Source organism: Mustela putorius, unplaced genomic scaffold, assembly GCF_011764305.1.
Source record: "Mustela putorius furo isolate JIRA1106 unplaced genomic scaffold, ASM1176430v1.1 tig00000281_pilon_pilon_pilon, whole genome shotgun sequence".
Lineage (NCBI taxonomy): Eukaryota > Metazoa > Chordata > Mammalia > Carnivora > Mustelidae > Mustela > Mustela putorius.
The window spans coordinates 829,529-842,723 of NW_025421343.1; the positions used below are offsets into that span (position 1 = coordinate 829,529).

At 41.4% G+C, this 13,195-nt stretch overlaps 1 protein-coding gene across 3 annotated transcripts in view; it reads right to left on the reverse strand.

Moving 5' to 3' along the window:
* CUNH2orf42 (chromosome unknown C2orf42 homolog) overlaps positions 1 to 13,195 on the reverse strand; it is a 32,833-nt gene that overhangs the window by 2,821 nt on the left and 16,817 nt on the right. The window contains exons 5-9 of one of the 3 annotated variants that reach the window (XM_013051133.2): positions 9,426 to 9,566; positions 5,663 to 5,767; positions 3,851 to 3,958; positions 2,437 to 2,537; positions 908 to 1,070 (exon numbers count right to left, since the gene is read on the reverse strand). In XM_013051133.2, coding sequence (XP_012906587.1) covers positions 908 to 1,070; positions 2,437 to 2,537; positions 3,851 to 3,958; positions 5,663 to 5,767; positions 9,426 to 9,566 — 618 coding nt within the window. The remainder of the gene's footprint in view (positions 1 to 907; positions 1,071 to 2,436; positions 2,538 to 3,850; positions 3,959 to 5,662; positions 5,768 to 9,425; positions 9,567 to 13,195) is intronic. The other 2 variants (XM_013051134.2, XM_013051135.2) reach the window with 2 other exon arrangements.

The following is a 13,195-nucleotide window of genomic DNA, read 5'->3' on the forward strand; positions in this document are numbered from 1 at the left end:
TTTATTCATTTGTCAGAGAGAGAGAGAGCACAACAGGTGGAGCAGCAGGCAGAGGGAAAACAGGCTCTCCACTGAGCAAGGAGCCGGATGTGGGCCTCGATTCCAGGACCCTGGGATCACAACCTGAATTGAAGGCAGACACTTAATCCACTCAGTCGCCCAGGCATCCCACTTTTATTCTACTCTATTCAATTTATTTTTAAAGACTTTATTTTTAAGTAATCTCTATATCCAACATGGGGCTCAAACTTACAACCCCGAGATCAAGTCATGTGCTCCAATGACTGAGCCAGTTAGATGTTTCTTGTCATTAAATTAAATTAAATTAATTAATTTTTTGGAAAAAGAGAGCCTGTGTGCAAGCAGGGGGTAGGGAGGGGCAAAGGGGGAGAGAGAGAGAGAATCCCAAGCAGGTTCCACACCTAGCACAGAGCCCGACACTGGGCCCCATCTCACGACGCTGAGATCATGACCAGAGCCGAAAACAAGAGTCAAACGCTTAACCAACCAAGCTCCTGTAATTTTAAAAGCACTGTTTCCAAAGACACAAAACATTTTATTCCATGACGGCCTTTACAAAATGAATTAAAGTGTCTTCTTTGTTAAGGTCAAGATCCAAAGTCTAGGACAGTACAAGGCACACAGCTGACCCTCCAAGGATGATGCGCTATTGAAAACACAATTTCGGGTGCTTGGGTGCCTCAGTGGGTTAAGCCTCTGCCTTCAGCTCAGGTCATGATCTCAGAGTCCTGGAATCGAGGCCTGCTTCGGGCTTTCTGCTCAGCAGGGAGCCTGCTTCTCCCTCTCTCTCTCTGCCTGCCTCTCTGCCTACTTGTGATCTCTCTATGTCAAATAAATAAAATCTTTAAAAAAAAATAAATAAAAGAAAGAAAACAATTTCACTTACCAACTTTGAGAAAAGTTTTTAGTTCCAAGGGTCGCAGCACGGGTTGCTTTTCTATACGACCATAGGTTTCTGCTATGCTCTCTACTTCCACTTTAGGGCATTTAAACAGCTCGTAAGTCCCATCCCGGTTCTGTATAAAACTCCGAGTGATTTCCAAGGGCATCTGGACATGGGGACAATACCAAGAAATGTGAGAAAGGAAAAACTCAAAGTAGACAAACAGTTGAATGATGGCAGATCTTTCACTTACTCTTTTTTGTTAAGTATACTCCAGTTAATTACAACTTCCTCTTGTATTTTTCAAGTGAATGCTGTAAAAAAAATCTGCCTTTTCTCCTTTACATCATTTTTCTTCTGTAACTTTAAGTTGCACCACAGCCAAAGTGTATATGAATTGAACCCCTAACATCTTCATGGCTATTCAATGGCTACTAGCAAGGACTTGCTCTCAAATCCATTTTATTCCTTCCCCTGCTGCTCTGCTAGCATCATTCTTCTCCTAACTGCTCCACTGACTGTCTACAGCTGACCTCACACCACGTATGCTCTACACCATCCCTGGGACTGAGCCAGACAGAACCTAAACTGGTCTTTGCCACTAAACAGCAGGGTGAATGTCTCACAGCCTGTTTCTTATCTGCAAAATACAGTTAATACCAATGCACAGTTGAGAGTTTGAATGAGGTGATGCAGGTAAGTAATGGCCAGCAGATCGACACTCCAGGATTCTCAGCTCTCTTCCCTCGCCTGATAGGACCTTGCTGAACCCCTGCCCCAGGCCAGAATCCATCTCTGTAACATCCAACATTTACATAAGTTTCTCAAGTGTTTTTAGTGCTAACACAGGCATTTTCTAGGGTTCAAAAGTAAGTTCTATAGCTTCCCAACAACTTATTCTTTTTCTGAATGTAACAATGCCTTACAATTAAACTAATCTTAATGTATCAAATCACACTATGCTGAATTTTCTACAACATTCCATTACAGGAGGAAGGGAAAAACCTCAAATTTTCAGGATCTGCTTGAAAAAGAAAATGGATAAAAATATGTAATATTTCCCTTAGAAAAAAAAAGAACGCAAACTAATTAAGGGTCATTTCTCTAATGAGGACTAAATTGCAGTTTGCAGAGAAGCATTTAATTGTGCTGAGTTCACGGACTTTACAAATGCTGTATCGTATCAAATTATTTACATACTTTCTAGCTTCCTGCCAGTTAAACGAGGGCTCACCATAGCTAGTAGGGGTTCGTTATTTAATTCACAAGAAAAATAATCTCTGTTTTCTGATCCCAAAGATAAAGAAAAAGAATATTCCAACTTAATATATTTTTCCAAGCTATAGGAAATACCCATTAAAATCATAGTCATCACCGTACAGCCATGAATATTTCTGAATAATCTCTTAGTATGAGAAAAAAGAATTCTCTTTGGTGTCTATAACTCAAGGAATTAGTGCAGATATACTTCTTGCACTTGCTTCTCTCTCTTCCCCTCTTTGCCCCCTACAATTGTAGAAATACCCTCTTACCTCTGGGGTATCTAAGATTTGTTTAACTTGCAGGATATTAGTGATATGCCAGGTATACTTGGAAAAGGTTCCCAGTGGCAAGGCATCTTTCCGAACAAAAGCTTCAATGTAAAAAGGGAACAAGATTAGATTACCAAAAAATAACATTCTCTTTCATTGTATTTGTTATCCAGTTTCTAGAAAGTTCAGTGCAGTGTTATCCTCTCCTTATAGAATCTCAGCACTTTGAAAAGGAAATTCTAGAGGCAAATCTATAATAGGTTTGGCAAAATGTGATAATGAATGATAAGAGATTTCTGCTGAATAAAGTCTCCGATATTTCTTTGAGATACTATTTATTTTGGCTACCTTTGAAACTTACTTCTTTGTTTGCTATAGCCACATACACTGGACTACATTGTAAGATGCCTCTTAAAATCTCTTGTAACTTTAGATATATCAGAGGTCAAATTATAGTTCTTAAAAGGATTATATGGAGTTTAAACTAGTTAATGTGGTTGCCAACCTATTGCCTTGCCTGCAGGATTATAAGAGATTTTACCAAAGGGCCTGCAAAAATAGTGAAGGGATGGGTTAAAATTAATGTAGTAGGAGGCCTGAAGTTTAACGTGAAAGAATCAACACTGCCTCAGGTAGATAAGCTGTGAAGACAAAATTTTTATGGCCCTAAACAGTGATTCACAGCTTGAACTATTCAAAGATAGAATTAAACCCCAAACAGTCCCTATCAGATCATCAAATAACTACTAACTAAAGAAACAGCATTGATTTCTAGCTGTAGTTACTCTTGGGCTCTTTGCCACGGAGCCATCCTTTCCTCCTCTTTTTCTCCCCCTTAATTCCTTTTTTTTTTTTTTAAATATTTTATTTATTTATTTGACAGAGATCACAAGCAGGCAGAGAGGCAGGCAGGCAGGGAGGGAGAGGAGGAAGCAGGCTCCCTGCTGAGCAGAGAGCCCGATGTGGGGCTCGATCCCAGGACCCTGGGATCATGACTGGAGCCAAAGGCAAAGGCTTAACCCATTGAGCCACCCAGGCGCCTGGAGGGTGATCATTATTCTAAGAGCTGACTGGCTAAGCTTTCACGTTCTGAGCATGTGACTCAAAGTCCTAATCCTGAAAATTCCACACGTTTTTTCTAAACATAATTCTTTTTTTTTTTTTTTAAGATTTTATTTATTTATTTGAGAGAGAGAGACAGTGAGAGAGAGCATGAGCGAGGAGAAGGTCAGAGGGAGAAGCAAACTCCCCATGCAGCTGGGAGCCCGATGCGGGACTCGATCCCGGGACTCTGGGATCATGACCTGAGCCGAAGGCAGTCGTCCAACCAACTGAGCCACCCAGGCGTCCCTCTAAACATAATTCTTAAAGGTCAAAATATCTACTGCTCTTGTTGAGGAAAAAAATCCCATACCTGTGGTGGAGTTGGGAAGCCGTTTCTTCGCACTTCCTATAGATATTCTTTGTTGCAGGGCATCGAAAAAGGACTGTGGAATGTGGAACACCAGTGGCTCTGGTTTGCCTAGAGCAAATAAGAAGAAACTCAGGTGGAGAAACTCAGTGGGCTTTAGGACGTGTAGGGAGAAGAGCAAGAAATGGAACTGGGTGGTCATAATAAGGAAAACCGCCATGGAGGCGGCTCTATGCAGAGGCAAAAGAAGGCTCTGAATGACTTTTATGAGTCAAGCACTGTCGCCAACCCTACTCTTGATCCCTTGCTGTACAAATACAGCAGACCCCTGGCATCCACCAAACATAACTTTTCAAATCCCGTTTCGTAAACACCACCACAACCCAGACTTTTCCCTTTATTGAGTACATGACATGAGATGAGAACAATGGGGCTGGACTGAGAAGGTAAACTTGATTCAATCCTGCTCGCCGTCCCTAGACATTTGCTTGGTCCATTCATGTCTGAGCAAAGTAACTGCAAGCTCTCTCACCACATGGTCTGGGCCATGAATGCCACAGACCCCAGAATCAGGACACTGTTTATCTAATAAGCATTGGCTTTTTTCTCTGAATGTGATCCCAAAGCGGGCAAATTGTTTGAAAATACCTAACAAACCTCTTGAACTTGTAAGATACAAGGATCAACAAAAGTCGGCAGAAAGAGTGTTGAGGGGAGGGGTCAGAGAGTTCAGACTTTTCCTTAAGAATTGTCCAAGAGTGGGGGAGTCTGGCTGGCTCAGAGGGTAGAGCATGTAATTCCTGATCTCAGGGTCATGAGTTCAAGTTCCAAATTGGCTGTAGAGCCTACTTAAAAAACAACAACAACAACAACAAAAGACCAGGCACTGTGTGGCTCAGTCAGTTGGGTGTCTGGTTATTGGTTTTGGCTCAGGTCATGATCTTGGGGTCATGGGATTGAGCCCCACATCAGGCTCCACACTTGGCAAGATGTCTGCCTTCTGCCCCTCCATACCTTCCCCGCTACAATAAATGGGTAAATCTATAAAAACGAAAAGCAAAAAAAAAATTGCCCAAGAGGTTAGCCACAACAGAGGGGAAACATCCAGAACCACTGCCTGCCTAGATATAACTTAAGAGTGGCTCTTAGGGGTGTCTGGGTGGCTCAGTCAGTTGAGCCTCCAACTCATGATCTGGGCTCAGGTAATGATCTCAGGGTCCTGAGACTGGGCCCCTTGTCGGGCTCCATGAACAGCACAGCGTCTGCTTAAGACTCTCTCCTTCTCCCTTGGCCCCTCCCCCCCCATCTCTCTCTCTCACTCTCTTACTAAATTAAATAAATAAATCTTAAAAAACAAAAACAAAAACAGGATAGAACTATCATTTGCCATGACATGGATAGAGCCAGAGAGTATAATGATAAGCAAAATAAGTCAGAGAAGGCAAATACCATATGACTTTACTCATATGTGGAATTAAAAGACAAAACAAATGAGCAAAGGAAAAAAAGAAGAAACAAACCAAAAACGAGTCTCTAACTATTGAGAACAAACAGATGGTTACAGAGGGGAGGTGAGTTGGGGGTGGGGGAAGTAGAGGGTGGGGCTAGAAGAAGTATACTTGGGGTGAGCACTGGGTGAGGTATGGAATCCCTGAATCACTGTTTGGTACACCTGAAACTAATTAAACACTGTACGCTAACTATACTAGAACTAAAATTAAAACTTAATTTAAAAAAAAATAACAGACTAGAACTACAACACAAGTAGTTTAATTTCTCCTTTCAGCAACAGCCAAGTTAGGTGACCAGACTTACCATCAAACTGATAGTGCATGGTTTGATGGATGCGTTCCGTGACACTGGCCAGCCAGTCTTGGAAGGATAAGGTCACTTGTGCCTCATCTAACAGCTGACCACAAGCTAGGAAAACAGATAAAAACACTTTTCAGTAACTTTTATTTTTTTAAGATTCCAGGATTTTTTTTCTTTTTAAAGAATCCTTCTAGAAAGAGAAATAAAAAGCTGTAGAAATACTAATAGGTTTAAGGTTATTAACCATAGTCAATTTGTAGCCTTCCTTTCACAGTTAAACAGCAAATCGAAGGAGTGCTTGGGTGACTCAGTTGGTAGAGCATGTAACTCTTGATCTCAGGGTTGTGAATTCAAGTCCCATGTTGAGTATAGGGATTATTTAAAAATAAAATCTTTGGGGCGCCTGGGTGGCTCAGTTGGTTAAGCAGTTGCCTTTGGCTGAGGTCATGCTCCTAGAGTCTCAGAATCAAGTCCTGCACTGGGCTCCCTGTTCAGCAGGGAGTCTGCTTCTCCCTCTGACCTCTCCTCACTCATGCTCTCTTTCTCTCTCATTCTCTCTTTCAAATAAATAAATAAAATCTTTAAAAAAAAAAAATCTCTGAGGGGTGCCTGCTTGGTGCAGTCACTTTTGGCTCTTGGTTTTGGCTCAGGTTCTGATCTCAGGGTCATGAGATCAAGCCCCACCTTGGGTTCCGCACTCTGCACGGAGTCTGCTTGAGACTCTCTGCCTCTCCCCCTCCTCTCTGCTCTCTCTCTCTCTTAAATATGTAAATCTTTAAAAATAAATAAATAAAATAAAATCTTTCAAAAACAAAATAAAATCTTTGAAAGAAAAAGTCAATGCAAATTGGAAGAATGACCTTGTATAATGGCTTGCTTTAGAGACCTATAAATCAGGAGATAATGATGCCATAACTACTATTCATTTGAAATTAATTCTCATTAGGTAAATGAATATAGTGATAATTTGGATGAAAAGCTATTTTATTCTTTTTTATTTTTTCTCTGCACCAAAGAAGTGAAGAAATTTTGTTAAAAATTTTGTAACTGGCTGGGGCACCTGGGTGGCTCAGTGGGTTAAAGCTTCTGCCTTCGGCTCAGGTCATGTTCCCAGGGTCCTGGGATCGAGCCCCGCGTCGGGCTCCCTGCTCAACAGGGAGCCTGCTTCCTCCTCTCTCTGCCTGCCTCTCTGCCTACTTGTAATCTCTGTCTGTCAAATAAATAAAATATTAAAAAAAAAATTTGTAAGTGCCTGGGTGCCTCACTTGGTTAAGTATCTGACTTCAGCTCAGATCATGGTCTCAGGGTCCTGGGATGGAGCTGTGCTTTGGGCTCCCCACTCAGTGGGGAGTCTGCTTGTCCCGCTCTCTCTCTGCCCCTCCTCATGCTCATGCTCTCTCCCTCTCTCTCTTTTTTAAGGATTTTGTATATTTATTTGACAGAGACAGATCATAAGTAGGCAGAGAGGCAGGCAGAGAGACAGACAGAGAAGCAGGCTCCCTGCTGAGCAAAGAGCCTGATGCAGGGCTCGATCCCAGGACCCTGAGATCATGACTGAGCCGAAGGCAGAGGCTTTAACCCACTGAACCACCACCCAGGAGCCTCTCTCTCCCTCTCTCTTAAGTGAATAAGTAAAATCTTAAAAATCTTTTTTTTTTTTAAATTAAAGATTTTATTTATTTGACAGAGAGAGCTCACAAGTAGACAGTCAGTCAGGCGGAGGTGGGGGGGAAGGAGACTCCCTGCTGAGCAGAGATCCTGATGTGGGGCTTGATCCCAGGACCCTGGGATCGTGACCTGAGCCAAAAGCAGAGGCTTAACCCACTGAGCCACCCAGGTGCCCCCAAATCTTAAAAGTCGTCTACCTGATATATTTTTTTAAGTTTAAGCCATATATATATTTTAAGATTTTATTTATTTATTTGAGAAAGGGAAACATAAATAATGACAGTGATAGTGAGAGAGAGCACAAGTGGTAAGGAAGAGGGAGAACACTCTTCACCAATGATCAGGGAGCTTGACTGGGGCTTGATCCCAGGACCTTAAGATTTTTAACTGACTTAGCCACTCACGCATCCCCAACTTGATTTTTTTTTTAATTTTATTTATTTATGTGATAGAAATCTCAATTATGGGGAGAGGCAGGCAGAGAAAGAGAGAGAGAGGAGGAAGCAGGCACCCCACTGAGTGGAGAGCCCGATTTGGGGCTCGATCCCAGAACCCTGGGATTGTGACCTGAGCCGAAGGCAGAGGCTTTAACCTACTGAGCCACCCAGCTACTCCCTGATTTTTTTTTTTTTTTTAAATTTTACTTATTTGTCAGAGAGACAGAGAGACAGAGACAGAGTGGCAGGCAGAGGCAGAGTGAGAAGCAGGCTCCCCACTGAGCAAGGAGCCCAATGTGGAACTTGATTCCAGGACTCTGGGATCATGACCTGAGCTGAAGGCAGCCACTTCACCGACTGAGCCACCCAGGCATCCCTCCTACCTGATATATATATATTTTTTAAAGATTTTATTTTTTTGACAGAGAGAGATCACAGTAGACAGAGAGGCAGGCAGAGAGAGAGAGAGGCAAGCAGGCTTCCTGCTGTGCTGAGAACCCGATGCGGGACTCAATCCCAGGACCTTGAGATCATGACCTGAGCCGAAGGCAGCAGCTTAACCCACTGAGCCACCCAGGCACCCTCTGATATTTTTGATCATACTCCCCGACCTTCCAAAAACATTTATTCCTGGAATGTGTAAGTTCTTAATTAATTTGTTAATTATGATTTAGTCTTGTATTACTTGCTATTTATGTACTGGTTTTGTCTTCAAAACCATAGTACGAGAGCAGGGATGATGTCTGGTTTTTAATCACACAGCCATAATATATGAGAGTTAAAAAAATGTTGATTTCCAAATGCACAGGTTAATTATTTGGAGGAGAAAAGTAAATAATGGGGTTCCTGGGTGGCTCAGTCACTAAGCTTCTGTCTTTGGCTCAGGTCATGATCCTGGGGTCCTGGGATCAAGCACACTGGGCTCCCTGCTCAGTGGAAAGTCTGCCTCTACCTCTCCCACTCCCGTGCTTGTGTTCCCTCTCTTGCTGTGTCTCTCTCTGTCAAATAAATAAATAAAATATTAAAAAAAAAAAAAGTAAAGTAAAAATATAAATTAGGTGCAAATTAAGTCATTTTGTCTCATTAGTTCAGAATGATACCCATGCTACTGATTTTAGGCAGGTTTTCAAACTTAATTTTTTTTTTAACACATGTTGATTTTTATTTTATTTATTAATTATTTTTTAAAGTAATCTCTATCCCCAATGTGGGGCTCAAACTCATGACTGGGAGATCAAGAGTCTCCAGCTCTACCAAATGAGCCAGTAGGTTCCCCAAACTTACAACTTTGGAGAACCGACTGTATTTGTGTTTCTCAACAAATATCACTGCATAATTATAAGATATGTTTCTTCTTCAACCTTGAGGCTCCATACCAACTGCATGTGGGTAACAAGCAACAAAAAGAAAATATCCTATAGAACGTGCGCTACCAAAACCCAAAGTAATTTCTGTTGTATTTGTTCTTTAAAAGACATGATTTGGTTTTGAGTAGGACTAGAAACCAGTGGAACAGAACAGACCTCAACCTCAGTGTCAGCTCGTGTTTATCTCAGCACTCTCTGGGGGATAACTCGCAACATTTCTTTCCATTATATGGCTTTGGGATTCTTTAGGATGATTTCCACCCCTTTAGCCTACCCTGGGGAAGGGAAACTTACCCTGCCTTTTTAATGAAGAAGCAACCACAGGTTTTTTCAGGCCACTTTTCCTTAGATGACTGCTCACTGCATCCTGAGGCAGTAGTGAACTGTTCATCTGTGCCCCTAAACCACAAATCATTACAGTGTTTGATAACATGTCTGCAGAATAGAAATGGATTCAACATAAATTTCTCAAGAGTCTAAAACATAAAAAATCTTTGGTCATTTCTAAGTTAGCTTCAGTTTCTAGAAAGAATTAGCATCAGACTTTATACATAACATTTTAAGTTTTATATGCTTTTTACAGGAAATTGGGGTGGGGGTGGGGGACCTAGAAGTGAAAGGAAGAAAAAAACTCACCCACTGCTCCCACCTCTCAGAAAATCACTATCAATTTTCTGGTGAACTATTTATTGTCTCTGTGTGTATGTGTGAATAGTTAATTTTCCTGGTTTTGTGATTTTAAGTAACTGTGATTGTACCAGGACTGCCAAATTAAGCAAAAAAAAAAAAAAAGAAAATTCTGAATTTCAAATAGTTCTTTTTTTTTCTTTTTAAAGATTTTATTTATTTGATAGATAGAGATCACAAGTAGGCAGAGAGGCAGTCAGAGAGAGAGGAGGAAGCAGGCTCCCCGCCGAGCAGAGAGCCAGACACAGGGCTCGATCTCAGGACCTTGGGACCATGACCTGAGCCGAAGGCAGAGGCTTTAACCCACTGAGCCACCCAGGCGCCCCCCCCCCCAAATAGTTCTTTTTTAATATAAGCACATTTCAAATACAGCATGGGACACACTTGTACTAAAATTATTTATTGTTTATGTGAAACTCAAACTGAACTGAGCATTGCTTTTTACTTGAGTTATCCAAACAGTTCTCTATAATTCTTTTTTATTTATTTTTATTTTTAATTTTTAAAAAAATTTTATTTATTTATTTGACACACAGAGAGATCAGAAGTAGGCAGAGAGGCAGGAGAGATGCGGGGCTCGATCCCAGGACCTTGGGATCATGATCCGGGCTGAAGGCAGAGGCTTAACCCACTGAGCCACCCAGGTGCCCCTATTATTCTTTAAAAAATATATATATATTATTTATTTTAGAGAGAGAGAGAGTGTGTGTGCATGCACCAGCAAGGGGAGGGGTAGAGGGAGAGGAAGAGAGACTCTTCAGAAGACTCTGAGCTGAACGTGAAGCCTGACACAGGGTTCAATTCCAGAGCCCTGAGATCAACACCTGAGCCAAAATCAAGAGCTAGATGCTCAAATAACTGAGCTACCCAGGCACCCCTATAATAAACCTTTATAATAATTTTATAATTCTTTATAATAATTTTTAATGGCTGCCTGATATTCCATCAAGTAGCTTTACATGGTTTACTTAACTATCCCTAGTGGTAGGCCCTTACTTGTTTCTAATTTTTCAGTAAACTATAAAATGAGTATCTGTGGACAAAATGTTTTTCCTATATCAAGGATTATTTTCTTATGAAAGATTATTTATAATCCCCCTGCTCTCACACACATGCACACAATCTCTGTTTCTCTCTAAAATAAATAAATACGGGCGCCTGGGTGGCTCAGTCGGTTGAGTGTCTGACTTCAGCTCAGGTCATGATCGTGCAGTCCTAGGATCAAGCCCCATATCAGGCTTCCTGCTCAGCGGGGGTCTCCTTCTCCCTCTGTCATCTCTCTGTTTCTCTCAAGTAAATAAATGAAATCTTTAAAAATAAATGAAATAAAACAATCTTAAAAAAAAAAAACCCACAGCTGGGGTGTCTGAATGGTTCAGTCGGTTAGGAGTCTGCCTTCAGCTCAAGTCATGATCCCAGAGTCCTGGAACTGCATCAGGCTCCTTGCTCAGAGGGAAGCCTGCTTCTCCCTCTGCCTGCTTCTCCCCTTGCTTGTGCTTGCACACTCTCTCTCTCACAAATAAAGAAATAAAATCTTATTTTTAAATTAAGATGAATTTTTAAAATTTTATTAACATATATTATTTGCTTCAGAGAAGAAATAAAATCTTTTTAAAAAAATGTTTTTAAAAAGATTTTATTTATTTATTTGACAGACAAAGATCACAAGTAGGCAGAGAGGCAGGCAGAGAGAGAAAAGGAAGCAGGCTCCCTGCTGAGCGGAGAGCCCCATGCAGGGCTTGATCCCAGGACCCTGAGATCATGACCTGAGCCAAAGGCAGAGGATTAACCCACTGAGCCACCCAGATGCCCCGAAGAAATAAAATCTTTAAAAACAAACAAACAAGCAAACAAACAAAACCACAATTATTTAGAATCAGGTCTACTGAGTAAATGGATAAGAACTTTCTTTTTCTTTTCGAGGCACCTGGGTGGCTCAGTGGGTTAAAGCCTCTGCCTTCAGCTCAAGTCATGACCCCAGGGTCCTGGATCGAGCCCAATGTTGGGCTCCCTGTTCAGTGGAGAGTCGGCTTCGCCCTCTCCCTCTGCCCCTCCCAACCATTCATGCTCACTCGCTCTCCCTCTCTCAAATGATAAATAAAATCTTTTTTTTTTTTAAGATTTTATTTATTTATTTGACAGACAGAGATCACAAATAGGCAGAGAGGCCGCAGAGAAAGAAAGGAAGGGAAACAGGCTCCCTGCTGAGCAGAGAGCCCGAACACGGGGTTTGATCCCAGGACCCTGAGATCATGACCTGAGCCGAAGGCAGAGGCTTAACCCACTGAGCCACCCAGGCGCCCCGATAAATAAAATATTAAAAAAAAAAAAAAAAGAACTTCCTTTTTGAATTTCAGATTTTCTTGGGAAAGATTAATAAATAAACATTTAACAACAATCTCTGTTCTATATTGCTGTCAGAATTCTTTTTTTTTTTTTTAAAGATTTTATTTGTTTATTTGACAGACAGAGATCACAAGTAGACAGAGAGGCAGGCAGAGAGAGAGAGAGGGAAGCAGGCTCCCTGCTGAGCAGAGAGCCTGAAGCAGGACTCAATCCCAGGACCCTGAGATCATGACCTGAGCCGAAGGCAGTGGCTTAACCCACTGAGCCACCCAGGCGCCCTGCTGTCAGAATTCTTAAAAACAGAAATAACCATGTCCCTTTGTGTCTCCATCTTTCTCTACCATCCCGACACCAAAACTCCTGTGCATGACCATTTGAACCACCTCTAAAAATACTCTATCCACAAAAATGTTTCTACCCACTGGACTGGAATATTTTTCTTTTGTTTAGAATCTAGGTCTTTTAATACTTATTTACTAGAACTTATCTGAGTAACTGGTACACTGGTACACTTACATTAACTGACACTGGTACACTTATATTAAAAAAGAAAAAATATATATATGGCACTGCATATTGAAAATGAAGCTAAGAAACTACACTCTTAAATTAGTTTGGAAGATATAATTAAACATTGTCACAAATTTTTAAACACACTCTATGGATAAAAACTTCATGATACTGTCCTAAGGCAGATTAAGGTATAAAACTAGTCCAGGGGCGCCTGGGTGGCTCAGTGGGTTAAGCCGCTGCGTTCGGCTCGGGTCATGATCTCAGGGTCCTGAGATCGAGTCCCGCATCGGGCTCTCTGCTCAGCGGGGAGCCTGCTTCCCTCTCTCTCTCTCTCTCTGCCTGCCTCTCCATCTACTTGTGATTTCTCTCTGTCAAATAAATAAATAAAATCTTAAAAAAAAAAAAAAAACTAGTCCAAATGTCTAAGGGCTAAAAGACATATACAATAATAAAAGCAGAGTCTGGCTGGATCTTATTCCTGGCCAAAAGAACCAACCCTTAGCTCCACTTGAGAAAGA